This window comes from Primulina huaijiensis, unplaced genomic scaffold (genome assembly GCF_012295235.1).
Source record: "Primulina huaijiensis isolate GDHJ02 unplaced genomic scaffold, ASM1229523v2 scaffold37281, whole genome shotgun sequence".
Taxonomy (NCBI): Eukaryota; Viridiplantae; Streptophyta; class Magnoliopsida; order Lamiales; family Gesneriaceae; genus Primulina; species Primulina huaijiensis.
The window spans coordinates 372,337-400,157 of NW_027358705.1; the positions used below are offsets into that span (position 1 = coordinate 372,337).

Consider the following 27,821-nt stretch of genomic DNA (forward strand, 5'->3'; position numbering starts at 1 on the left):
GGGTTGAGATTAATGCAGATCTATTTCGAACGTGTAGGGTTTAAATGCTTATTCTTGTCAATTTCTCCATTTCCCACCGACATCCTACCCATTACTTTTTTTTTTTTGTTTGCATTTACATAATGTATCATCATGGTTTTTCTATAAATGTTTTATTGAATTTTTTTAAGGACAAAAACATTGTTTATTTTTATTTACTTATCTTTTATTTAATTTTGAAAATCATACAGAATCAATATATAGGTAGATTTGTTTTCTTAATTTATTATGGAAGATTTGGTTTTTCTTTGTAATTTTTTTGCCCGAGATAAACAAGTATCGGGTTTATGTTCAAGTTCTGTCAATAATGTGGACAACTACATTATATATTTGTAGATTAAAAAAAATACATGTATAAACACATTAGGATGCATGTAAATTTGATTAACTGGCAAAGATTCATGGTCAAGTTCCAATATTCTTGTATTTAAACTTGAAATCATTAGAAGCAAGTCAGGAAAAAACAAACTTGAGTATGTATTTTGATGATTCATAAACTTTAATATACTCATTATTGATTTTTTTTTTATATGAAATCATTAGAAGTAAGTCAGGAAAAAACAAACTTGAGTATGTATTTTGATGATTCATAAACTTTAATATACTCATTATTGATTTTTTTTTATATGAAATCATTAGAAGTAAGTTAGGAAAAAGATATGATGGATATCGCACTCAATAAACTTTAAAAAATTACCCAAATATGAATAAATATTTCTTAAAAAATGAATTTCTCATCCAACTTGCATCTTGTACTCGTGGATTAAACAAATATGTTATTTGTGGTAGAATTTAAGTTTTCACTTCATTTTGTTTTTAAAGGCAAAAACTTGTGTGAGACGGTCTCACGGATCGTTTTTTGTGAGACGTGTCTCTTATTTGGGTTATCCATAAAAAAATATTACTTTTTATGCTAAGAGTATTACTTTTTATTGTGAATATCGGTAGAGTTGACTCGTCTCACAGATAAAGATTCGTGAGACCGTCTCTCAAAAAAACCTCTTTTTGTTTAAATGTTTTAAAAAGTGAAAACGGATCAAATATTTACTAATATTATATATTATATATATAAAAAAGAACTTTCTATAAAATAAATCGTTTTAATAGTCAATGGTTTTAATGTATAATAAAAAGTTGAAATCGTGTGGAAGCATTTTATAATGATATGTTTATTATTATATAAAATAAAATCGGATATATTTCACATTCTTCTTATATCGTATTTTTACTATTTGAATACATTTATTTACATGTCGAGTTATTATGCTGTAATTCTTATTTTTCATTCGAATTGATCACCGACTCCGTACAGTGAAGCTCCACAATAATTTCCATTTCCAAATATTTTCGACATTCTTTGGCGCATTTTCTCCCCAAAGGTGGTCCTCTTCTAAAATTCTGTTTACAAATATACGGATCCTTATAGTATACACGATATGAATGTATGATAGCTCGCCTTAATTTGGTCCTCTTGTTTCTTTTTTCTTGGTTCTTTTTTTTTGAAGAAATTCGTGTTATGTACGTAAAATGTTTGATAAAACGATTAACTGAAAATATCTCAGCCTGAATTTGTGAAAATGAATTCGTTTGATTTTTTACAATGCTATTCATAAACTTTTGGGTTGCGACAAATGACACAGATGAAGTACTTAAAGCCAATGAAGTTGTTCCAAGGATTGTCCAAATCAAACGGGTTAAAGAAAAGGCGTTTGCTTGGCTTGGATGTGGGTGATAAGTACGTGGGCCTCGCTCTTTCTGACGTCAATAACAAAATTGCAGCACCCTTGAGGTAATGTGACTGTATTACTTTTTATCTATCGCATTTGTGAATAATTTATTATTTTTTGTAATGTAAGTGTGGTGTAGGTTCTTTACTCATAATGATCGATAGGTGGTTTGCTGATGAATCAGTTTGAATAACCTGATGTGTATTGTTGCTTCCCTGCAGTGTCTTGGTTCGCAAAAAAACGAACATCGACTTGATGGCAACTGATTTCCAAAGTCTGGTGAGTATATTTGCTGTTTGTATTATTAATTCTCTGCCTTGCTGCCCTTTGTTAAAAAATAATATTTAGAGAAAATTTGAAGTATTAAATGTAGATGGTAAAAATTCGCTGTGATTTGTTGGTCTCTTTTAATCCTGTGTAAAGGCTTTCAAAGTAATTCTAATTTTGTGCTTATCAATACAATTTTCTTGTCTTTATAGGCCTCACGTATTTTTTTAACGAAAAAATGAACTGAAATGTTGAATCTTCAAAAGATTAGGAAGTAAATGGCATATTGCTGCTACGGTTTCAGGCATTCATTTGAACATGCCTTTGGTAATGCTTTTCCCATACACATGGAGATCTGTCTTTTTTCCTTTGAACTTTCCAATGTTATGCAATTGTTTATTGCATTTTCTGGTATTTTCAATTTTTAAGTTCACGTTTAATTTTTAAGTGACAAATATATCATAGTAACTTTGATCATATTGATGGAGGTATTTCCCAAAGTTGCGATGCTGGTTATTATAATCAATTGAATTTATCATTGCCGCTGATGATTTTACGTATGCGTGCAGATCTCTGAATTTTCGTTGTCAGGCTTCGTTTTTGGTTATCCTTTCGATAGGCAAAAGCACAGCCGAAATGTATGCGTTGATCACTTGTATATCACATTTATCTGCATCATTTTTTCGTTTTATAATAAATTTCATGGTGCCTTTCTTTGACAGGCAGTCCAAGTGAAGCTTTTCATTGATGACCTTATTACAACAGGGAGATTTGAAGATTTGAATTATACCTTTTGGGATGAGTGCTTCACGTCGAAGGTGAAATCTGTTCGTTTCAAATATATAAACTCCCTTCGATAACTAGTAGTATGTGCAGCTGAAGGATTTGAAATATATCAAACTGCTTATTGATGTATTCTTGGCACACACTAATGACACAAAGCTTTAGCACTACAACTCCGAATAAGTTTTTGAACAATTAAGTGGTAAATGCGAATATGCAATATATGTTTGGTTATGTTTTCGTCAGGAGATAATTTCTACTTTTGATGTAATGCCATGTCTGAGTTTCGGGCGATGAAATGTGAGAGTGAAGGAAAGCTGTATTTCTGGGAAAAATAATGCGAGTATTTTTGTTCATGTTCCCGAGAAATGTTTCATTTCTGGGAAACATAAACTAACATTGCCACAATGTTTTATCTCCAGGCAGGTGGAAATGTTGATACTGATTTATACATTCTACTGGTTCCCCGAAGACTCCTTGAGCTATTCAACTTGCATGATTGTGTCATTTGCAACTTGGAACAATTATAGATCATTAACCACCTTTAATCAAAATATTTATTCACTCGATATTTCTTAATCCAAGTTCTTGGTCTACTTCTGGTGTTATGTATTTTAAGTCCTCGATCGACACGGTCCTCGAGAAATATAATATGTTATAGATATTATAAAATATTTGCCTTGAATAAAACAATTGCCCAATTTCTTTGGATAAGATAAACTCTAGTAAATTATAAAATGATTTTTTGTCACAATGTTTAGTTTTTTGACAGGTTAAAAAGTAAGAGTTTTTGCATTTTAAAAATAAGCTGGAGTTACCTTAAATATTTAAGCTTATAAATTTACGGCCTTTTTTTGGAAATTGTAAGATATTATTCTAAATTCTATAAACACTCTAATGCATCGTATTTGCTTCGATAAGTTGTATATGTATTTTTGTGTATCATTAAATGTTGAGCTTGTATTCTGTTATGGATTTAATATGGAACTTGTTACCTGTGAAAGATAATTTTCACAAGATGAAGTTGCTGATCAATACATTTCTGGATGTACCTAGAGCGTCGATTTCCTCTTGAAGCCTTTGAATTTGCATCCAGTGCAATTTAAGACAATTGTGGACAAATTTGCTGCCGTTGGAATCCTTCAGGTATCAATGACAACCTCTTGTAATCAGAGTCGCTGAGTATCTTTTCCTTGACTACTTAACTAGTTCAAAGGATTAAAAATGATAAGTTGAAAGCCAACTTTTTTCATTGATCGAACATTAGCAAATTTTGGTTCCATACAACAGCTAGAATAGATCAATTTCTTGACGCAGTTATGTGAAATACTTGTAGAGCTAGCTTTTAGATCGACGTAAATGTAAAATTAGCCGTTCTCTAATCTAAGGAAAGGAACATCTCAAATGTTGATCATATAATTCTCATATGCTGTTGAGTTGTATTTTTTGCGCTATATACACTAAATCTTGGCCATCCATGTATAGTGTAAAACAATGTTTTGAACTGGAGCAGGGTTACCTGGATTTTGCTAACCGGAGTCAAGGTCAAGATGCAGAAAGTCGAATATTCCATAACGAAAATGATTCGCAGTCTCTATGACTGTAATATTGTTATCCCAAGTTATGTATGAGCCCGTAGTTTTTTTTCTGCTTGATCTGATACAGTAGTTATAATTTGTATTATTCATTATTTGTGTGGCATAAATTTTTTGGGTTCAGTTGTTTTTAGTATAAAATAAGTAGTTTCATGTATTGAGATAAGAAAGAAGAAGAGGTTGGGTTGGAGGAATTGTGAGGTTTGCGCATGTAAAATTGTAAATTCTTTTTAAAAAAAAGTATTTTGATTAATAAAACCTAAATTTATGTTAGATGTGAAAAAACCGAAAAAATTATGTTTTTTATCCATAAATGAATTCGCTAATAATTTTTTTAAAAAATACAATTAGCATACCCGTAGATTTATACACAGCAGTTCAAGAATCTAAAAACTCCAGAAATAGTTCTCGAGGATACCATCTATGTAAATTAGGTTCTTCAACTACGATTTGGTTTAATTTTAAATAAAAATTCGAACCAAACTATATTATAATGGGTTTACAAAATTTCAAACTAAATCAAACCATGAAATTTTTATAATCAAATCAAACCATATCATTAATTTTGGTTTGGTCTGGTTCGGATGATCAATTTTAAGTTTTGTTTTTCATAATAAATTAACGCATGTGATATTATAATTTTGAAAAAAAGGACGATTGACTTGATAAAAGTAGATTAGACATTTTATTTGATCTTAAACTAAAATGATTATAAATAAAAATCATATATTAAAATACATATGCATGTTATAAAATTTTATTACTTACAAAAAAAACATAAATTTTAGAGTTATAGTTATGTTTATTTGTGTTAAAATATGCAATACAAAATTTTCAATATAATTGTACTATTAGAAAACTCACTAATAATATAATACAAACTAAAAGCCAAATAAAATATCCATATATCAAATTTGAATTGGTCAAAAATAAAGTACAATGAGCCAAGTTTGGTCCACTTTCAGACCCCTCGATCAGTCTGTCTACCGTGTCTTTCAAGGTACTCGTTGTACACGAGTCCCTTTTTGACATGTAAATACTAAATCGTGCTTACTTCCATAATTAAAGCGTATTCATTACAACTTCAAACCAACCCCACCACCAACATTGAATCTGTATCTTAGGTCATTCTTTACCAATTTGTGATCAACTCAATCAATATTTCATTTTTATTTTACTACATCAAAATTTCCCAATAATTTATAAGTATTTTGAATAATATTATCTCGATTGGATTTTAGTATATTGGTGTCTCATGCATGTTTATTCGTTGAGTATTTAATGTTAAATAATAATTTCTAAAAAATATTATAAAATAAAAACAAGCACACATATTAGAGTTTATTTTCGAAAATAAACATGTTATTTTTTCACAAATTATGTTGCATTTAAAGTATTGAGAATCAATGATTGCCTATGTTATTAAAGAGATCGAAACACGGCATTTTAGTTATCGTAAATTTTAAAATATTTGAGTTTTACCGTTCTCAATTGTTATAGTTTTTGGTAGAACGAAAAATGTGTGATCTATAATCGGTATCAGAGTAAGTCATGTATAATATTTCTATTGATCCCAAGAAGTACAATTATTGAGTAAAAATTGTCGTGAAACAATAATTGTTCATACTATGAGTGTAATCAAAACATAATATTGAGCTAATATAAACCACTAGTTATAATTTTGATAAAAAAAATAAACAAATGTTTTGTCCGATATAAACCTATTATACATATGCAAACAAAATTGATGCAACAATTTGGATATGAAAGAATAAAAGTTTAAGATAGATTTTATCTTCAAATAAGATACTATGTTTGAATAGATAAAATAATCGAAACTAATTAATAATAAATAATTAAAGAATTTGATTTTAGAAGAACAAACAAATAAATAAGAACAGCAGGTTTATTTAAATAATTAAATATTATAAAAATCAAAGTTTTACGTTATTGTAATAAAATGAGGTTTGTGACATGGGTTGATGATCCTAGCCTCTCGATAAAAGGGTCGGGGGTTAGCAGCAGCACTTGCCCCTAACCTCGTCTCTCCTTTTATTTTTCTTCCATTAAAAGGGTTGGAGTGCTTGTTATTTTGTTTAATCCCCGTCCCTTGTTTTTAATTTTTTTTCCTAAAAGAAATTGGAATATGCACAGGCACCAAGATTTGTAACCGCAGTCTTTTTTTATTTTTTTAATGTTATACATTTGAAATGTTTTTTTTCCCAATATAATACAATGAAATCTTAGTCAGTTATAATAACATATAATATCAATTTTCATTAAAATGTAAAATTATATATCATCTATATTATTATATATGACACTAAAATATTTAATTCCACAATTATCCTTTTTATCATACTAAAAATCTTTTCAAATCACTCCGTATTTTACATAAAAAAATATAATTTTTTTTTTTAAATCGAACAATTTTTCGAAATTGAAAATAATTTCGTGTTAATGGTTTAGTATTATGTGATCAAATTAAAAATAATAATAATATATGTAACGTGGAAAAAAAAATCCAGGCCAATGGTTAACTAACTGCAAACCCGGTTCCTCAATAAATTTTTGCTCAACAAGACAACTACTGTGCCGCTGGTGACAAGGACACGTTGATACGTCGATGCATCAACTGTACTGTCCAATGGTTTCAAGGTAGTCATAGTCATAGTCATAGTCATAGTCATAGTCAACAACAAAAGTTGCTGTTCCAATGCTGGCCTGAAATTATTGCTATGCAAATTCAAAAGTGTCATCTCCTTAACTTTAATTCCAAGCTCAGAATTTTTTGCTATTTCATCCAACTTTTGTCTTCATCTTTCCCCAACCTCTCCTTTTTCATTGTCTCTCCACCACATTCCGAATCTAGGGTTTGATGTCCCTTCTCTCAGGTTTTCTTTGTGAGTTTGAGTTTGGTTGAAGAAATGTTCGGAGCAGGATATTGTGGGTTTGTATCCAAGGATTTTCTGCATTTCCAGAATATAGGCTTTGATGTGTGTTCTTCTTGTTCAATTTGTGTCAAGATTCAATCTTTCTGAGTTTCCATGCTTCACTTGACGTTGATGATCATGTTAAACCTGAAAGTTGTAATATTTCTTGATGTATTTGATTTCTTTCTTGAAGTTAACGCTAAAATCTTGTAAGAAAAATTTAAGCTTTCCTGTTGTCGTGCTCTGATTCTGTGTTTTGGGTTTTACTTTTGTTTCTTTCTTTGTTTTTCATTCTGATTTTGGGGTGTCGGCACTCGGCTGAAAGAAAAGTGTGTATTTTAACTGTGATTTTTATTACTAAGTAAATGCATGGAAGGGAGAGAAGGGATGACTTCGCAAGGTTCAGCCTCGTATTACCTCCAGAGAGGTGGATTACGAGGATCGGGTTCAGGACCCTGCCCAAATATCCATGTCGCTGCTTCAGGGTCGGCCATAAAACCGACCAGCGAGATGCACCCTGCACCTGTTTTCAAAACTCTGTCATCGAATCCCAGCATTTCAGTGCATCACGATGTAGGGATCAGTGGATTTCATATTGAGAACACGTCACACAGTTATTCTCATGGGATGAACATGGCTTTTGTGTCGAGTGCGTCACGGGGCGACGATGGCGTAACGGTGAAGAAGAAGAAGAGGGGTAGGCCTAGAAAATATGCACCCGACGGGTCTAATATGTCTTTAGGATTGTCCCGATTGTCGGGTTCCACGTCATGTTCTGAGGAAGCTCCACCTGCGGAAAAACCTCGGAGAGGGCGGCCACCCGGGACTGGGTGGAAGCAGAAACTTGCTCCTCTTGGTTAGTTTTTGTCTGACTTAATTGTGGTGTTATCGTAAATGTAATTCAAGTCATTATTGCCTAATATGATGCATTGAATATGTTTTTTCAGTATTTGTAGTATTGATATAGTGCGGTAAATTGGATATATCCTTTTGCTGAGTGGATCTGGCAAGAGGATACCCCCCTTCGAATAATTTGTTTTTGAAGTTTTATTTGCCAAAAATTTTGTCCCCGAAATCCATTCACTGCTGCTCCATGTCACCCCAACTCTCGAATTCCTTGATCTGTCCGTGTAATCATGATGACATAAGAACCTCTGCCTGTGAACCTAATGAAAGATTTAAGACAGTTTTGGAACAAGAATCTTGGAAAAAATTACAGGCACTGGTCACCGAGTTTGCTCCTTAGTAAAGGTAACCTGCCGCTGATGCTTGACGAAGCTCCTAAATTTTGTGTTCCAGTACTTCACTTGCTTGTTAACAAGAGAATGCGATTTGTTTCCTTTTCGTGGCCGGGAGAATAAAAGTTTATTCCCACCAGGTGAATGGATGAACAGTTCAGCTGGATTAGCTTTTACACCACATGTCTTACTTGTTGAAGCTGGAGAGGTATGGTCTGCCTCGATCTTCTAGAATAGTCTCCATCGTGGTTCGATTATACATATTATGTCATTCTTTTGAACTTGTGCCTGATTTGTCAGGCATATCATACTCTGTGCATGTTAAATTAATCCTCTGCTTTGCCTTATTTTGAAAATCTGCCAATGCATTCACATATACTGTTTGCTTCACGACATTTTTTTGTCCGCATTATTATGCAGCGAGAGATGTATTAATTCGATTCCCTGCAGGATATTGCGGCAAAAATATTGGCATTTGCTCAACAAAGACCCAGAGCTTTATGCATTTTGTCAGCTTATGGATCAGTTTCTGCTGTAACGTTACGCCAGCCTACAACCTCTTCTGGCGCCATAACATACGAGGTTAAAATGATTTGTTATTCAGTTGTATTTCAAGCTTGAAATTCAATTTTTTCAGTTGGATATAACATATAATTTCACCACATTACTTCTTTCATAAGATCTTCTTTTAAGCTGTGCTAGTTTTGTAATTGTGCGAGAATAGATACTCTGTATTTCGCAATTTAGTAATTTAAACTGATGAAGTATTACATAAACATATCCATTTGATATTATTTTTGGCTTCAATCAATTGTGTGCATATTAGATCCTTTTTTTATCGTTCTCTATTACTCATAATTCCGAAGCTTCATTGCCGTAAATGATGGATAGTTCTTCCTTTTAGGGCCGTTTCGAGATACTGTGCTTATCCGGTTCTTACCTGCTTGCTGAAAGTGGTGGTCCGCATAATAGAACAGGTGGTATAAGCATTTCCGTTTGTAGCCCTGATGGCCATGTAATTGGTGGTGCAATAGGCGGTAGGCTTGTGGCAGCAAACCACGTGCAGGTATATATTTAATCATACATGGAACCGGAGTAAAATTTGGAAAGGGATGTGATACTATTAAAATTATAATGGCCTAATAAAATCACATTCTCAGTCATTTCGAAATTCCCAAATTCTGTTGTTACATTACGTGGTATGACTGAAATGTATCTATAGGTGATTGCATGCAGTTTTGTATACGATGGTACCGGTACAAAAGCAAAGAACAATTCCGAGAGTGACTCAAAAGATGAACAATACTTACTACTGCAACCTGCTGAAAAATCATCAACCCCAGTTAGTCCTGCTCCTACTCATCCTAATGTTTCCGAAACAAGTTCAAAGGCTGGCATTAAAAACTTCAAGCCTGAATTTGATTTGACTCGCGGATGACATCACAATCCAGAATCGACACATGACAGTTTGGCATATAAATGAATCGTCCGTCAACTTGCAGGATTTGCGGCGTTTGATGACAACTGTTGTAGTAAAGGGTTACTTCTCTAGGTTTCTGGGATTGTTGAGAAATTTTGGTTCTGAAGCAAAAAAGATGCAATGTTGTCATTTTTATAAAGTCGGGTCAAGTGTTGTCTTTTGAAAGAAACTGGGATGGAATTTCTTACTCCCGTTTAAATGGTGTTGTGGTCTCCAAAACTATTGTATTTGGTGGTTGATATGGCACAATTTGATTGGATTCCTAGAATAACTTTAGACACGAATATATTATGTAACGTAGATCCATTCAGGAATGAGTAGCCGCGGAAAGGTTTAAAATTTGTAAAAGTTTTCAATCCCAACTTATATTTAACCACAAGCCTATAATATCAATAAGATGAGTAAACATATTCTGACGTTTAACAAATACCATTTATCTCAATCTTGTTACGTTCAAGAGAATTCATGATCGATGAAAGGATAGATGGACATGGTAGATCAGTCGATTGTTTTATGAACCAAAAAATTTAGAGCAGGTCTCTCGTGAAACGGTCTCAAGAATGTTTATCTATGAGACGGGTCAACCCTATTGAAAAAATTCACAATAAAAAGTAATACTCTTAGCATAAAAAATAATAATTTTTCATGAATGACCCAAATAAGAAATCTGTCTTACAAAATACGACCCTTGAAACCGTCTCACAAAAATTTTTCTTAACTCAAGGAAAGAGAGCAACTTTTTGTTGTGGAACACGAAAACGGGTCAAACCCTACCCTAAACCCGCATTGGTTAACCCAGCAAAATTCAAAATTTCAAATTCAAAATCGATAAAGCCGTGAACCCGCTCCTTTTAACACTACCATCTCACTCTTCGGTCTGTTCTCAAACGGCACTCACTCTGTCCCAAATCCTTCGCCATGGCCGCTGCCCGAAAAGTCCCCCTCACCACCAGCAACAATTCCAACATTCCCCCGCCGGTAACCGCTGCCGGTAAGAAAACCATCGAAGAAACCTACCAGAAGAAAACCCAGCTCGAGCACATCCTCATCCGGCCTGACACGTATATTGGTTCCATTGAAAAGCATAGTCAGACCCTATGGGTATACGAGAACGAACAAATGGTCCAGAGATCCATCTCCTACGTCCCCGGTCTCTACAAAATCTTTGACGAAATCCTTGTCAATGCCGCTGACAACAAGCAGAGGGATCCAAAAATGGACTCGGTCAAGGTGACGATTGACATCGAGTCCAACTGCATCAGTGTTTACAATAACGGGGACGGCGTTCCGGTGGAGATTCATCAGGAAGAAGGGGTTTATGTGCCTGAATTGATTTTCGGGCATTTGTTGACCAGTAGTAATTATGACGATAATGAGAAGAAGACAACGGGTGGAAGGAATGGTTACGGGGCTAAACTCACTAATATTTTTTCCAATGAATTTGTGATTGAGACTGCAGATGGAAAGAGGCAGAAGAAATACAAGCAGGTGCTAAGACAATTTATAAATTTAGTAGGGCTAGAATTTATCGAGTTTCTTTTATTTGGGATTTCTTGATTTCTGAATTATATTTTTCAAATTTGGATTGGCACAATCCAGTCTCGTGCATTATTTAGGGAGTTTTTTTTTTCTTCGTGATTCTATTCTCAAGACGCTGATTTCTTGATTTTTACTTAACTCTTAATTGCGTATTACGGTCAATGACCAATCGCTGATTTTTTAGCATGCCCTGGTATTATGAAGGTTTTCTCGGATAACATGGGAAAGAAGTCGGAGCCTGTGATAACAAAATGCAAATCCAGTGAGAATTGGACTAAAGTTTCATTCAAGCCAGACTTGGCGAAATTTAGCATGACTTATTTGGAGGAGGATGTCGTTGCCTTGATGAAAAAGCGGGTAATTGATGTTGCGGGGTGCCTCGGGAAGACAGTGAAGGTGGAATTGAACGGGCAGCAATTTAATTTTAAATCATTTTCAAGTTACTGTGAACTTTATCTCAAATCTCCTTCAGTATCTAGTTCAGATCCGCTCCCAAGGTGTTTCTTGTCATGTTTTTCCATTATTTCTGGTCAGTTAACATTCAAAGGTCAGGGAACTTATGTGCTTCATCAATTTGGCAGATTTGAAGAGGAAGTGCATGGAAGGTGGCAGGTTTGCATAAGTCGAAGTGAAGGACAATTTCAACAGGTATGGAAAAATAATATTTTTGCATTCTGTTCATTTATATGTTTATGTTTGATATATGTTGGTCAAAATGGTGTAACATTATCATTGAGAGAGCAAAAATGGTTAATGAATCCGTTAGTCGAGCAGGTCAGCTTTGTAAATGGAATTGCAACAGTCAAGGGTGGAACTCATGTCGATTATGTCACCAACAAGATAACTGGCCATCTCATTAATGTTCTAAAGAACAAGAACAAAAAGAACAAGAAGTTTGATCTCAAACCACATACTGTAAAGAATCATTTATGGATATTTGTCAATGCTCTTATTGACAATCCTGCTTTTGATTCTCAAACAAAAGAGACTCTAACACTTCGCGCAGGAAGTTTTGGTTCATCATGGGAATTCACTTCAAAGTTCTTGGACAAAGGTTTGTGGTGTTAGTTATTGTGGCCAATATATTGTCAGTGTAATCAGTCCTTTACTCGATTCGAACTTTATCAATTCAACTTGTGCAGTGGCCAAGTCTGATATAATGAAAAACATTGAGGAATGGGCCGAATTCAAGCAGAAGAAAGATCTCAAGAAAACAGATGGATCAAAGGACAGAAGGATTTATGGGCTTGCAAAGCTAGCTGATGCTAACGAGGCTGGGGGAAAAAGTTCTGAGAAATGTACATTAATCTTGACAGAAGGTGATTCAGCCAAGGCACTTGCGGTAAGTTGCCATTCTTATTTGCTCGAAAAAAACTTGTTTTGCTTTGGCTGGCATTTAAATTTTAACACATGGAGATATTCATTTAGATTGCTGGATTGGCTGTCCTTGGACGTGATCATTATGGCGTGTTTCCTCTAAGAGGTAAATTGCTCAATGTGAGGGAAGCGAGTCATAATCAGCTAACGCAGAATCTTGAAATTCAGAATATCAAGCAGATTTTAGGACTCCAGCATGGTAAACAATATGACAGTGTAAAGTCACTCAGATATGGTCATTTGATGATAATGACTGATCAGGTATCTACTTGTTTTATGTTACCGTCTTTTGTTCTTCCATCTCCACAATGTTGAAAATTCATATGGAACATAGATTTTTGCGCTTTGGAACTTTGACCAGAATCCATGTTTGTGCTAGTGCAGGATCATGATGGTTCCCATATCAAGGGGCTGCTAATCAATTTCATTCACTCATTTTGGCCGTCATTGCTCAAACTTCCTTCATTTATGTTAGAATTCATAACTCCTATTGTTAAGGTTTGAAGAAAAAGAAAATTCTTGTATTTCAACTCAAAATCACTGTTTTTGTTATGTCCTAAATTCTGTGTTTCTTGTTCTTTAGGCTACTCAAAGAAATGGAGAAAAAAAGTCATTCTACACCATGCCTGAGTATGAATCGTGGAAGGAAAGTTTGGGGGCAAATGCAAGAAATTGGTCTATTAAGTACTACAAGGTTTGTGCCTCTAAGAAATGGGCACAAAGCGCTTGACACCTTTAAAACTGATAACAAAGTCACTCAAATTCCTTGTATTCTCTAATAGATTTTTTGTTGTCTCTTTACTATCCTTGAAGGGGTTAGGAACGAGTACAAATGAGGAAGCCAAGGAGTATTTTGGAGATCTTAGTTTGCACAAAAAGGATTTTTTATGGGTGGATGAACAAGATGGAGAGGCAATAGAACTTGCTTTCAGCAAGAAAAAGATTGAAGCAAGAAAAAGTTGGCTTCGCCAATTTGAGGTTAGCAGCTGGATACAGATCATTTTTGTTTTCATCATGATTATCTTCACATTAATTTCATATTTACATGACTCACATGGCTATCATTTCTTGTTTTGCAGCCAGGCACTTACCTTGATCATAGAGAGAGACTTATCAAGTACAGAGATTTTGTTCATAAGGAACTTATATTGTTTTCAATGGCTGATCTTCAGAGATCAATTCCGTCCATGGTTGATGGATTGAAACCTGGCCAAAGAAAGATACTTTTCTGTTCTTTTAAGAGAAACTTCATCAAGGAAGCAAAAGTTTCCCAATTCTCTGGTTATGTATCTGAACATTCAGCTTACCATCATGGTGAGCAGAGTCTTGCCAGTACCATCATTGGCATGGCTCAGAATTACATAGGCAGCAATAACATAAATCTTCTTAAACCTAATGGTCAGTTTGGCACACGAGGACAGGTAAGACAACGGAAAGTTGCACATATATTTTCAGTTTTTTGGCTCTCATGTTGAAGATACATACCATCTAATCAGATGGTCAAATGGATTTTACAGTAAAACATATAAGAATATATATATGCCCAAACATTTCCGTTATTTGGTAATCCGTCATTTGCACCTTGCAACACAGAATGTGATGTAAAAGCTTTTGTTCGCAGGGTGGAAAAGATCATGCAAGTGCAAGGTATATTTTCACTCAGTTGTCTCCTGTTACAAGGTTTATGTTTCCTAAGGCAGATGACATTCTCCTCGACTATTTGAATGAAGACGGGCAGCGTATTGAACCTTCATGGTGAGTTTTGGGTGAATGATATATATTTGAACACAATTATTTGAGAACTGAAATAATTTTTCATGACAGGTATGTCCCTATCATACCGATGGTATTGGTGAATGGAAGTGAAGGAATCGGCACGGGTTGGAGTTCCTTTATTCCGAATTATAACCCTAAAGACATTATTGCCAATGTGAGGCATTTGCTGCACGATGAACCAATGGATGCTATGAATCCATGGTATAGAGGATTCAGAGGAAAAATCGAGAAAACTGTGACAAAGGAAGCTGGAGGAGTTAGCTATACAATCAGTGGAATCATAGAGGAAGTTGATGAAGTGACACTGAGGATAACAGAGCTTCCAATTCGAAAGTGGACTCAAGATTACAAGGAATTCCTGGAGTCTGTTGCCGCAGAGAATGATAAGAGCAAAGACCCATTCATTGAGGTGTTTTTACATGCTATTTAGAAACAATGTGAAGGAAGAGTCAGGGATCTCTTACAAAGTATTTTTTTCCTTTTTTTGTTGTTGCAGGGCTGCAGTGACAATAGCACTGGGGACATCGTTCATTTTTTGGTTTGTATGTCTCCGGACAATCTTTTGCTGGCTAAGCAAGAGGGTTTGCTGAAGAAATTTAAACTAACCACATCAATCAGTACCAGTAACATGCATTTGTTTGATTCTAGCGGTTTAATAAAGAAATATGACACCCCTGAACAAAGTAAGCAGTGTACCATCAATATGTTTTAGTTAAACGGTTTCTTCCAATGTACGTATAATATGTTTCACTGGCGTCTTTTTGTCATTTGCAGTTCTTGAAGAATTTTTTGACATAAGACTCGATTTTTATGACAAAAGAAAGGTAAGTCTCATTACTTAAGATCTCAATACTAGTTGCTGATGTTGGCATCACTAATGCACTAGCTTTGCTTTATATTAAGTTTTAATCAACGAACTTGTTTATGCAGAAAGCTTTGATGGCCAACCTTGAAAATGATTTGTTAAAATGTGAAAATAAATATAGATTTATACGGGGTGTCGTGGAAGGAAGCATTATTGTCAGCAACAGAAAACGAGCAGATTTGTTGCGTGAATTGAAGGAGAAGGGTTTTACTCCTTTCCCAAAAAAGAAAAGCTCTGCAGATGTATTTATTGCAGGCTCAACTGATGATGCAGAAGAAACTGAGGAGAATTCCCCGGGGGCAACAAGCTCAGGAGATTCAACAAGTGATTATGACTACTTGCTGTCTATGGCAATTGGTACCTTAACTCTGGAGAAGCTGCAGGAGCTGCGGACTGAGAGAGATAAACTTCTTCAAGAAGTTGAGGACCTGAAAAATGCAACAATAAAGTCTTTATGGTTATCTGATCTCGATGCTCTTGAAAGAAAACTTGATGTGAGTTTTGAGAATGCAATATTTCCAGTAATCAGTTGGTGTGATCAGTTTCTAGCTTTTATTACTTAAATGAGGTTTTCAGGAGCTAGAGCAAAATGAGGAACAAATAGAGATTGAGCGAAAGAAGATACTAGGCAAGGCAAAAATAACAAGACCGGTACTGAAGAATCCACGTAAGAATAACAAGAAGGCAAGCAAAAAAGAATCTGCTGAAGTTGCTGGACCAAATGAAATATTGATTAATTCTGTTCCAGAAACAGGTTGGTTTATGTAAATAGCCATTTGTGTTTTACATCCGTAATAGGTGACTAAAAGTATATGGACATTTGCCTTCAGATAATATTGCAGAAAACGAGAAAGTGAAAAGCAAGGCAGCAGCTAGAAAGAAAGCTCCTGCTCGAAAGGTTCGGTTTACTTGATCACGTAACACGGAGTGCAAATGCATTAATACTTAGTAGTTAAGTAATAAATAAATGAACATCAGTCAGGGCTCCTGACTCTGGTTTTGTTTATCATGGAAGGCTGCTGACTCTGATGATGATGACGACTATGACGGGATAGCTGGTCTAAGACAACGTCTGGCTTCATACAATTTGGACTCTTCTCCTGATCACGCCGAAGGTAAAAACTAAGGGCCATCTAATCAGTTCTCAAAGTATACTTTACTGCTCAGTTACGTTATTTCAGAGTTCATGTTTTAGTTTGATTTATGCAGAAATCTTATCAAACCTAGTGATATAGTAGGCTTCTCTCCTATTTCCTATGACCAGCGGTACAGATATTGCAGTCGCATTTTAATGAAGTTCGTAATTGTGAACATTTGACATTGTTTTAAAATCAATAGAAGATATGTTTTGTTTTCACGTCCCAAACATGAAAATGAACACTGGGAACTTGTCTCTTAATTTGACCAAATTGTATTATCCACTCTGTTCTTCCCAAAATAAAACTTAATTCGCATGATTCTATTCACAATCCAACATTGAAATCCTTGTTTTTCGTACAGATATGGAAACCGAGGTGCCAAAGAAAAACAAAGAACCAAGCAAAAAGGCTGCTGCGCAGAAGAAGAAACTGTCAACTGTTTCCAAGATTCTTGATGATGAAGACGAGATTGAGATAATCGAAGACGATGATTTTGAACCTGAAGAGAATAAAAAGAAGGCAGGGAAAAAAGCAGCTATTGGAAAAGCAGCCCCCAAACCTCCTGCAGGGACCAAGAAAAGAGGACCAGTCAGTAAGCAGTCTCAAGTTTTAGGCCAAAAACTGATCACAGAAGTTTTAAAACCGGCCGATAGTTCTCCTGACAAGAAAGTGATGAAAATGAGAGCATCTCCATTTAACAAGAAAAGCAGTTCTGTTCTTGGCAGGGAGATTACCATGGAAACCGAGGAGACTTCACCAGAGCATGAAAACTCCGTTTCTTCTTTGACTGGTACTGTGGCAGACAACGGCCAAGCTCTGGCTCCAAGAGCTCGACCTCAAAGGGCAAACCGGGGCAAACAGACCTATGTTATTAGTGATGATTCCGAGAGTGATACAACCGATGATTCTGAGAGTGATCTACACTCTGACTTTAATGATGACGAGGATTAGTTCACTTTTAAGTTCTCGCAAATTAATGCCCATTAAAAATAGAGGTTATCGATGATTGCATTGTTTAGTTTGCTTACATTTTTTTACCTTGTGATGTAGAATGAGTAACTGTTGCTACTGGCAACATTTCTTCTTTTTTCCCTAAGCAGTTGTTTGATCAGAATTAAGTAATATTTTTCATTTTTCCTAAACAGTACATCTTCAAACAATGATTATGTGTTTAATTAAAACTAGATGAAACTTGCCAGCAGCTCTATGATAAGTTTAGCGTTGCCGCCTTAGAATCATTGACGTATTTGACAGCAGTATTATTTAACAATCATATGAAAACAATTCGATAAATAATTTTTAAATCATTCTATTTATTTCATAAAATCAGATATTGTTTATACAATTTTCAAAAAATCTCAATTCCTAACAAAATATATTACAGCATCTGAATGTAAATAATAATATAATGTAAACGAAACTAAACAATAGCAGAAAAATTGAGTCTGTTCTTCGTCATGTAACCGTTCCTTGCTCTTATCTGAGAGAGGGTGAATGAGTGATGTGGTTGTTACTCAGTCAACGATAGAATCCTCTCAATCTTTAAAATCGTTTTTCCATAGAAATTGCAAATATAACAGTAATAACAAATATACAAAAATACTGATTTTCAGAAATAAACATGTTTGAAACTTATGCACTAAACCGATTGTGAATTTAATGAGTAATTTATATCAGTCCCCTATATTTTATAAAGAGTGAAATAAGAATCAATTATCAGTTGTGTTCAGAATATATACTTCTATCATTTTTCACAAATTTAACGTTTAGAGAATCATGCATAAAATATATGATAGATAGTTTTAAACCAAATGACACGTTTAAAATATAAAGCCTACTTACGTGATTGTTCTTAAATAAAAAAACGTGACAAATATTTTATGTGTTTGGCTCGAAAATAACTAGAATTTCTATGTGTATTCGAACATTGTTTGGACACAACTGTGGTTTGATTCTTTGACAGAACTTTTTGCTTCAAATTCTTGAAGAAATGTTAGTAGAATTTCGTTGTCCTTCTATCTAGCCGGTGTTGCTCGAATTTTTGAGGTGATTTTGCTGTAATATTTTGGCTTTCTCTAATCCTAATGCATCTATTTTTGTGGTCCTAAGAAGATAGAACTGCCCGTTTTGAGTTTCATGCATGGATGTGAGGATGCTTAGCACTGTGACACGTGGCATTATCTCGTCCACTGATACGTACTGAAGGTAGAATCCAACGGTCGTTGCGTGAACACGTTTTAGTTTCAACAAAAAATGAAAAGTGATGATTCTATTTCTATGTCGGCATTAAAAAATTGAAAACTTGGTATACCTTAACATATTAATTTTTTTTTATTTTTTTTTGAATTTTTGAATGATTATATCAATTAAAAAAAATTAATTATTTTAAAAAATTTATTTTAATTAATTTTATTTTATTATAATTTCCAATTTTTTAGGCAAAAAATATTTAAAATGTATCAACGCGCGAGTGAAGCGGCTGAGTATTTAACTGATCAAGGGATCATACGACTGACTGTGAGCCATACAATTATTTCTACAGCCAATTATCAGTGTCTGTGCTTGAGAGTCTGAAGGAGCAAAAAGAAAGAAAAATGGCTTTGAAGGTTTATGTAGATCGAATGTCGCAACCTTCCCGTGCAATCCTTTTGCTCTGCAAGTAAAGATCTCTTCTTTGATCACTTTATCTTGACAATGCTTGCAATTCGTTGCCCTTTTTTGGGATTTGTTTTTTTTTTTTTGTTGTTATTGAAGCGACATTGTTTCTTTATATTTGATCCGATCTCGTTTAAGGGTGAACGGGATTGAATTTGAGGAGGTTAAGATTGAACTCGCTAAATCGGAGCATAGATCCTCTGAATTTGAAGGTATCGTGTGCATTCATGTTTATGTACTTGAGAGAAAGTTCATGATTCTTGTACTATCATGTATGAACACTCGAGATTCATTTCTGTTTCAGAAATAAACCCCATGAAGCAAGTTCCAGCGATTGTACATGGTGATTTCAAGCTTTTTGAGAGGTACCCATTTAACTAATCATTGATTATTTGAATATTAAATTTCTAGTCCCATGATTGATAAAGGATTATTCTATTTGTGTTTTCGATGTTGTTTTCTGAACTAGTTTGGCTGGTTTAATCCCAGATGGTTTGTTCTTCTCTCTTATTAAATGTTTGTGCTCTGTTATTACAACCGGTGCTAATGATTCAATGGTTTAATCATCTTCTATCTATGCATTTCGTTGATACCCTACTGTTTGAATTTCGAATAAACGGAATGCTACTATTTGGTGTAGGCTGGAAGTTGTTCGAGTTTGATTTGGGAACATAAGTGAACGCTATGTTCCCTATTTGGTTTATCGAGTCACTGTGAAAGTGAAACGATTAATACATTTGAGATCTTTCCCACCTAAGTGACAAATATTTTGGATTTGATCTTTGTAATTGGATTTATGACCTACTCCCCCCTCGTTAATTTCCTAACCAACTCTTCTTTGTATATATACACTAACGTTTAGTTAATGAAGATATACACCAGTTTTTTGGTGAGATCATAAGCTCAAGAAGAGAGCCCAGACCCGAAAGACAAACCTTTTAAGTGGGAGAGCTTCCAAGCTTATTGGCTGCTCTAGAATTTCTTGGAGAGCTGATGTGGATTACAATATTTTTCTTGATCTTTTCTTTTGCCTTTGTTGCTATCCAAATTACAAGTAATCACAAGCATATTATTGCTTTATTTATATCTGTTTTGCAATTATTGTCTGTTCTGCAGTCATGCAATACTAATTTACCTGGCTTCTGCATTTCCTGGAGTTGCTGATCACTGGTACGATGTTCTGCTTTTGCCATTATATTTCCTAATAACCTCTCGCATTCATAAAACGTATGCATTTTACTATTTCTTGGAGTTGAAAAAATTGAATGATTCAGGGGAAGGCTGGTCGCTGGGGCATGTTTTAAACAACATTTTGGTATAATAAATAGCTCTGGGCATGGTTCGCTGCCTTTTAGTGAATTACCTCATTATGTTTAAAATTTGGTGCAAGTCTACTTTAGCAAACTTATAGGCATGTTTGATCGTTTATCAATACACGTCTAGACTCTCGAACAGGATTCACTAAGGTAAGAGGTACTTGCGAGAAGGAGGAAAAGTGACTTATATTTAACCTTGATACTTAACGCCTCTCTTGCTCAAGTTTTCCTTCAGAATTCCACCTGATTACTCGTCTTTGTTAATCTGTCATCTTTTATATCATGGTATATCCTGCTTACTTCGCTAACTTGCTTCTTGAACTATTGTTTACCTGTCCAGGTATCCAGCTGATGTGCAAAAGAGAGCAAAGATTCACTCAGTCCTTGATTGGCACCACTCTAATTTGCGCCGTGGTTCAGGTGATTTATCTGCGCATCTGGAATTATTTCTCGATACTATGCTAGGACTGATTGATGCCACTGATATTTTCCCCCACGTGATAATTTTTCAACTGTCCTCACAAGGACATATTGGGGCACTGTTCTTACTGTTCTAACAACAATCTGTCTTACGATACTTTTTTTTCAGCTGGATACGCTTTAAATTCCACTATTATACTGGCATTTGGTCGACCCATAAATCCAAAATTGGCAGCTGAAGCTGAAAAAATTTTGTCAGCCTCTCTTGCAACAATTGAATCTTTTTGGCTTGAAGAAGATGCACCTTTTTTGCTTGGAAACTCTCGGTCTTCCATCGCAGATCTTGCTTTAGCCTGTGAAGTAATGCAAATTGAGGTAACCAAAGAAAGCCAACATTTTTTCCTCGGAAAAAAGATGTGTTGTTCCGAAATTAACAAATGCTTCAACAAGATGAGAGAATTTTGCATTTTCTTTCAATCCCTTATCCCGTATTAGGTTGTAGATGAGGAGGATCGTGAGCGTGTTTTAGGACCACACAAAAGAATCTTAAAATGGATCGAGGACGTAAAGAATGCGACGGAGCCTTACTTTGATGAGTTACACTCAATCATGTTACCTGTCAGAGAAAAACTGAAGGAAATGAAGGTCCAAGCTGCGACCCAACTATGAGGAGGAAGAAAGTACTAAACATTGAATGAACTTTTTTTCTCGACGTGTGAACATCAGATGAAATTGCTGAAGTATTCAAGCAGTATAATCCTAGTTTTCTTCAAAACAAGCTTCATTGTCTATCGTGCTGGTTTGATTTGTGGATCAGTGAAGATCTATCTGCAAATTTTAGCACAACTCTAAACTTTTCAAAACGAGTATTACGATAGCATTTAGTATGATAATGTATATATTGTATAATAATGTATATTTTTGACCGTTAAAAAAAATTATATATATTTTTGCAAAAGAACAAATTATAAATAAAAAATCAAATAAATTAAAGTCTACAAAAAGTTAACCCACTCAAATGTTTAACTAAGGAATCGTATTAGCTTATTAGTCAGTCATAAGATTACTTCTAAGCCAACAATCAGTGTGTGTGTTCTTGAGGCCGAGTGTGAACGAGCAAAAAGATGGAAAAATGGCTTCGAAGGATTACGTAGATCGAATATCTCAACCTTCCCGTGCAATCCATCTTTCTCTGATTGGCACCACTCCAATTTGCGCCAACATTTTCTTCTCGAGAAAGATGTGTCATTTCGAAATTAACAAATGCTTCAACAATATGTGAGAGAGAGAGAATTCACATTTTCTTTCAACCCCTTCTCCCTTACTAGGTTGTGGAGGAGGAGGATCGTGACCGTATTTTAGGACCACACAAGAGAATCTTAAAATGGATCGAGAATTTAAGGAATGCAACGGGGCCTTACTTTGATGAGCTTCACTCGATCTTGTTACATGCCAGAGAGAAACTAAAAGAACGAAGGTCCAAGCTGCTACCAAACTATGAGGAAGAAAATACTAAACATTGAATGGACTTTTCTTGATGTGTGAACATCAGATGAAATTGCTAAAGCATTCAAATAGTTTTTTTGAAACCTATCGATAAGATTATTTAATTAATAACTCATAAAAAAAATTAGAGTATTAAACATAACTTATGCCCTGTGTGGCAGATGACAGGTTACAAAGAAGATGACAGCATGACATTTCATGGCATATCACAATATCACACAAACACTAGATAGATGAACGTTTCAAAAACAGAAAGACGTGTCCCAATATTTACATGATTCTGCAAAATCAAAGTCACACAACTACGCAACAGTGATCCCTCTTATTTCAAGAGTATCCAACACCTTAGGTCTCTTGTAATTCTTCAGTAAAAGAGAGCTACAAACAACACTAACCGAAGAAGCTGCCATTGCTGCTCCAGCAATCCACGGCGGCAACCGGAATCTGGTTAAAGGGAAGAGTGCACCTGCAGCAATTGGGATGCCGAGCACGTTGTATCCTAAAGCCCAAAGATAGTTAAGACGTATTCTAAAAAAGGTTTTTCTTGAAAGGTGTATCGCCGTTACAACATCCTCCAAATTGCTCTTCATGAGAACAATGTCAGCAGCCTCGACCGCAATGTCAGTGCCTGCACCAATTGCCATCCCAACATCTGCAGCTATGAGAGCCGGTGAGTCATTGATTCCATCTCCGACCATTGCCACAACATTTCCTGAAGCCTGTAAGAAACAGTAAGCTTGAAGATGTTGAATGGCAGTACAAAAATGTTTGATGAGCAGAGTCTGTGTCATTATACAAAAGACAACAGCTGAGGATGGCAGTGAAACTCAAATTTGCAAATCATGCCGTGGGCAAGTTCTATGTTTCAAATTTGATATGTAATTTTCTTTTCAAATACATGTTCCTCTACCTACCAACATATTTTCGTGTTTTACATATACTACGTCCCCAATCACAGTTTTGGTTACGTTCTTGAATGGTAGGATACCATAGACAGTGAATTTTTCTTGCATGCTTAGGGAAGGAAATATAGTTTCAGATGGGTTAAGGAATGGAGCCATGGATATGAAAGATATAAGAGATAGACATATTCACACTCACACTATTCCGAGGAGGAGATTCAAGGATGCATTTGGATAGATCCATGAGGAACACAAACAGATGGATAGCTCAAGTTATTTATGTTGCTGCTTGGTGGTTTCCATGTATCTTGGAAGAGGTTTTGGTCTAATGTTCCTTTCATGTACCTTCCATTTCTCTCTAATTGTAGGGGTATCTAACCCGGCTTGGTACTGATTGGTTTTTCAGAAGATTAATAAGAAAAATGTTTTACCTGTAGTTCCTTCACTTTCTCTGCTTTATGCTCAGGTTTGGCTTCTGCAATGACGGTATCTATCCCAACTTCTTTGGCAATTGCTTTTGCAGTTCCCCAGTTATCACCTGTCACTACTATACTCCTGACTTTCATAGACTTCAGAATGGAAATGACATCACGAGCCCCAGGTTTTAATGGATCAGATATGGCAAGAATTCCAACTAGCTCCTTATCGATAGACACAAGAATTCCAGTTTGAGCCAACCCTTCGGTCTCTGCTAATATTTCTTCGGCATCAAGTGAAATATGGACCTGATGATCCACCATCATGCTCTTATTTCCCACAATAACTTCTTTGTTTCTCACAACAGCCTTCACGCCATGTCCAGTAATGGATTCAAAGTTCAGGGCTTCAGGCCAAACAGGATTCTCTTCATCTTGTTTGAATTTTTTGGCATACTCAACAATTGCTTTGGCCAATGGGTGTTCGCTGTTTACCTGATAATTCAAAACACACCATTCGGTCAATATTAACATCCCATGGATTTTATATTCTGCAACTCTACAAGCTTTTTACTTCTCTATTAGGTTCTGTAGAGTAAATAGGAGAATACCTCAGCAGCTGCAACCAACTCATAAAAGTCCCAGAGAACCATATGTTTCAAAAGCTTTGTGTTGACAACCACCGGCTTTCCAACCGTCAGAGTTCCCGTTTTGTCAAAAACTATATAGTTCACCTGTTATAACAAGCAGAAACAAATTATATAGAGGTAGCCTAATGTGTTGCAAGTGAATAGAGTGACAATGTAACTGTTTGTACTATGATATTTGGTTTCAGATATTCACTAACCAATCACGACAAATTATATTCAATAATCGAACCTTGTGAGTGCTTTCTAATGCCTGGCCACCTTTAATTAGGACGCCTTGAGAAGCACCAACTCCAGTACCAACCATAACAGCTGTTGGTGTAGCAAGGCCAAGTGCACATGGACAGGCTATGACCATGACAGAAATGCCAAACTGGAGTGCTAGCTGAAAGCTATCCATAGAAGAAGGAATCCAAGATTTGGGGTATCCATTTAATTTCCCAGATAAAAACCAGGCGAGCCATGTAGAAAATGAAAGAATTATAACCTGAAAATGGAATATGGGCATCCAATTTTAACCCTGTGAAAAGATACAGAGCTAGAAATTTTAAAACGAGAACTAATAAAACAAGTTTATACTTACTAAAGGCACAAAGTATTTGGAAATACGATCGGCAAATTTTTGGACTGGAGCTTTTGCCATTTGTGCTGATTCAACAAGCCGAACAATTTGAGCTAGGGCACTCTCTGACCCAACCTTTGTTGCCTTAATGTGCAGCACCCCGTTTGTGTTTAGAGTCCCTCCAATAACCATGTCACCTTTCCTCTTTGCCACAGGCCTAGACTCTCCAGTAATCATGCTCTCATTTACATGACTTTGGCCCCAGATAACAAATCCGTCACAAGCTACTTTTGCTCCTGGGATGATCTTCATGACATCATTCTTTTGTATTAATCGACTGTCTATTTCTTCCTCATTCAACACATTTCCTTCACTGCCTAAGGTCAAAAGTGTTGCTGTTTCAGGAGTCAAGTCCATGAGCTTCTCTATGGCTTCAGATGTCTTGCCCTTGGCCAAAACTTCCAAATACTTCCCAAGAAGTATGAAGGAAATAAGCATTGAGCTGGTCTCAAAAAAATCAGTCGACTCAAAACTTGGAGAAGTAGCAGCTCTTAACACCGAATAGACTGAATAAAAATAGGCAGCATTTGTTCCAAGTGCTATTAAGACATCCATGTTTGCTGAGCCATGACGTAAAGCTTTGTAAGAACCAATATAGAATCGACGGCCAATGACAAACTGAACTGGAGTTGACAGAATCCACCTTAAAATCTCCCCAATGCTAAGCATGTTAACTATCTTGGTGTCCAGCCCATGTTTGATACCAGGGATATACATGAAAATCATAGACAGTAAAAAAACAGGAACCGTGAAAACCAGACTCCAAAGAAAAGATCTGCGGTATTTCTTGATTTCCTCTTCCCGATGAGCATCTCTCCCCCCTCCTTCAGGAAATATTGTTGCCTTGTAACGTCCAGATCCAGCAGACTCTATAATTTCGATGAAATTTCTAGGCCCGGTCAAATCCGGTTGGTAAGATACCGATATTTTTTTCAGCTCTGGATCAAAGTTCGCATCTTGAACTCCTGGAAGTGCTTGAATAGAATTTCCAATTATTCTCATGGAACTTTCTGTGCGCACTCCATCAATTTGCAGATGTATTTTGCACCTATCTTCACCAGTACTAACGAGCAAGGCCTCAAATCCAGTATTTTCTACAGCTTCCAAGATCTGACTACAGGTCAAGATCTTTGAATCATAATGGACTTCTGCCTCCTCAGTTGCTAATGCTACCTGTGCTCTTTGTACACCTGGTAAAGCTTGCAAAGCAGATTCAACAGTTGAGGAACAAGAAGTGCAAGTCATTCCTTTTATGCGAACTCGGCATACTTGAGAAGATTTCTCATTTATTTCATCATTAATCAATGTGGCTTCAAATCCAACATCATCGATCGTCTCACGGATGGTTTCCTCCTGAACATGCAGAACATGTTAATCTAGTTCTCATTGACGGAGCAATTTTGTTCCTAGTAATTGTAAACTATCTAACTTGATAGCTGGACTTTTCTTCGGAACACAGACAGCACAATACACGGTTTTTATTGTTCTGTATGGGTCTATGTGAATAAGAAAGATCCCAGAGACGGTAGATTGGATTAAAACACAAACGTTTTAGGGGAAGCCCACTAGCCTTAGTATTAGAGTCGGGTGGCTCCTTCCCTTGCTTTACACATACTAAACCCCCCCACCCACCCCCCAAAAAAAGAAATTTCTCAAAATCTTGATGTCTAGGACCGACCTGTATTTCCCACCCATCCTCGAGATCAGTCGCTGCAGGAACTAGGCAGTTAAATCTGGGTTGTTTTTTATCAAGAATTTGAAGGTAAAATCTACTAAATTTGAAAGAAATTACCTCCACGCATCAAATATTAGCAAGCTTTCACACCAAGCACGAAGAACGACAGTAAACCATGAAGAAATGTTTCAACGAACATCCCATCAAATTAATCTCAAATTTCAAAACTAAATCAACAAAAAACACCCCAAGACGCATAAAAATCTAATCTTCTTACTCACATTAACAAAAGCCGGGTAAAACAGGACTTGAGCGCGATTGTTCAAGACATCAACCGCCGCCTCCTTGATTCCGGGGAGGCGTTTGACGGCCTTCTCCACCGATCCAGCGCAGGCTGAGCACGTCATTCCTACGACAGAGAAAAGGGCCTTGGCTTCTGACCCTTGCATGGATTTTTCTTCGTCCGATGATACGATGACCCCTTTGGGATACCTGGGCATTGAAGGATAGCGTGGACGTGGGGATAAATCCCCACTCTCCTTTCTTATGCATGCAAACGAGAGAAATTTCGCCGCCATTAAAAATTCTTCTCGAGCAATCGCAAATCAAAGTCGATCTTTTTAGTTGATGAAAGATTTTCCGTCTTTAATTCTGCAATATACGAAGAAATGGAGAATTTGTAAACACAGTGCTTGGTGAAGACGCAATATGCTCATATGGCCTACAACTTTTGAGTGCTTTTACATGTTTCAGTTCACACACGCTGCGTGTGCACATATATATATATTAATTTTTTTCGATAAAATATTTTTTTACTTATTAAATATATAATTTTATCAGTAAATGATTATCATCGACATAATTATATACGATAGATATATAATATATCAATAAATATGGACAT

The 27,821-nt window shown here is 35.7% G+C and overlaps 5 protein-coding genes across 7 annotated transcripts; 4 read left to right on the forward strand and 1 right to left on the reverse strand.

Moving 5' to 3' along the window:
- The first annotated feature begins 1,279 nt into the window (after positions 1–1,279).
- On the forward strand, positions 1,280–4,651 carry LOC140968468 (uncharacterized). Of its 2 annotated transcripts, none has more exons than XM_073429425.1 (7): positions 1,280–1,418; positions 1,680–1,828; positions 1,988–2,045; positions 2,603–2,671; positions 2,756–2,851; positions 3,873–3,962; positions 4,330–4,647. In XM_073429425.1, exons 2-7 carry the CDS (start codon positions 1,680–1,682, stop codon positions 4,414–4,416), a joined length of 549 nt encoding a protein of 182 aa, XP_073285526.1. In that variant the 5' UTR covers positions 1,280–1,418; the 3' UTR covers positions 4,417–4,647. The 2 variants fall into 2 exon arrangements, with proteins under 2 accessions (XP_073285526.1, XP_073285525.1); XM_073429424.1 differs by having other exon boundaries at positions 1,338–1,481; positions 4,330–4,651.
- A 2,996-nt stretch (positions 4,652–7,647) lies between these two features.
- On the forward strand, positions 7,648–10,203 carry LOC140968541 (AT-hook motif nuclear-localized protein 5-like). The gene is made up of 5 exons (XM_073429548.1): positions 7,648–8,200; positions 8,723–8,790; positions 9,033–9,164; positions 9,487–9,648; positions 9,805–10,203. Exons 1-5 carry the CDS (start codon positions 7,714–7,716, stop codon positions 10,018–10,020), a joined length of 1,065 nt encoding a protein of 354 aa, XP_073285649.1. The 5' UTR covers positions 7,648–7,713; the 3' UTR covers positions 10,021–10,203.
- A 720-nt stretch (positions 10,204–10,923) lies between these two features.
- Positions 10,924–17,886, forward strand: LOC140968532 (DNA topoisomerase 2-like). The gene is made up of 19 exons (XM_073429530.1): positions 10,924–11,550; positions 11,806–12,098; positions 12,183–12,249; positions 12,376–12,655; positions 12,744–12,943; positions 13,030–13,239; positions 13,363–13,476; positions 13,562–13,672; positions 13,792–13,956; positions 14,058–14,399; positions 14,600–14,733; positions 14,803–15,163; positions 15,251–15,437; positions 15,529–15,578; positions 15,685–16,113; positions 16,196–16,373; positions 16,450–16,517; positions 16,635–16,734; positions 17,120–17,886. Exons 1-19 carry the CDS (start codon positions 10,981–10,983, stop codon positions 17,707–17,709), a joined length of 4,449 nt encoding a protein of 1,482 aa, XP_073285631.1. The 5' UTR covers positions 10,924–10,980; the 3' UTR covers positions 17,710–17,886.
- A 1,372-nt stretch (positions 17,887–19,258) lies between these two features.
- LOC140968492 (glutathione S-transferase T1-like) lies at positions 19,259–22,723 on the forward strand. 2 transcript variants are annotated; one of them, XM_073429476.1, is made up of 8 exons: positions 19,259–19,417; positions 19,552–19,625; positions 19,718–19,778; positions 20,530–20,583; positions 21,070–21,149; positions 21,319–21,524; positions 21,645–21,847; positions 22,677–22,723. In XM_073429476.1, exons 1-7 carry the CDS (start codon positions 19,353–19,355, stop codon positions 21,816–21,818), a joined length of 714 nt encoding a protein of 237 aa, XP_073285577.1. In that variant the 5' UTR covers positions 19,259–19,352; the 3' UTR covers positions 21,819–21,847; positions 22,677–22,723. The 2 variants fall into 2 exon arrangements, with proteins under 2 accessions (XP_073285577.1, XP_073285576.1); XM_073429475.1 differs by lacking the exon at positions 22,677–22,723 and having other exon boundaries at positions 21,645–22,042.
- Positions 22,724–22,779: 56 nt separating this feature from the next.
- On the reverse strand, positions 22,780–27,657 carry LOC140968491 (probable copper-transporting ATPase HMA5). The gene is made up of 6 exons (XM_073429474.1): positions 27,199–27,657; positions 25,204–26,595; positions 24,853–25,107; positions 24,585–24,707; positions 23,989–24,468; positions 22,780–23,374 (listed from the first exon to the last, which is right to left on the reverse strand). Exons 1-6 carry the CDS (start codon positions 27,493–27,495, stop codon positions 22,958–22,960), a joined length of 2,964 nt encoding a protein of 987 aa, XP_073285575.1. The 5' UTR covers positions 27,496–27,657; the 3' UTR covers positions 22,780–22,957.
- Between the last annotated feature and the right edge of the window lie 164 nt (positions 27,658–27,821).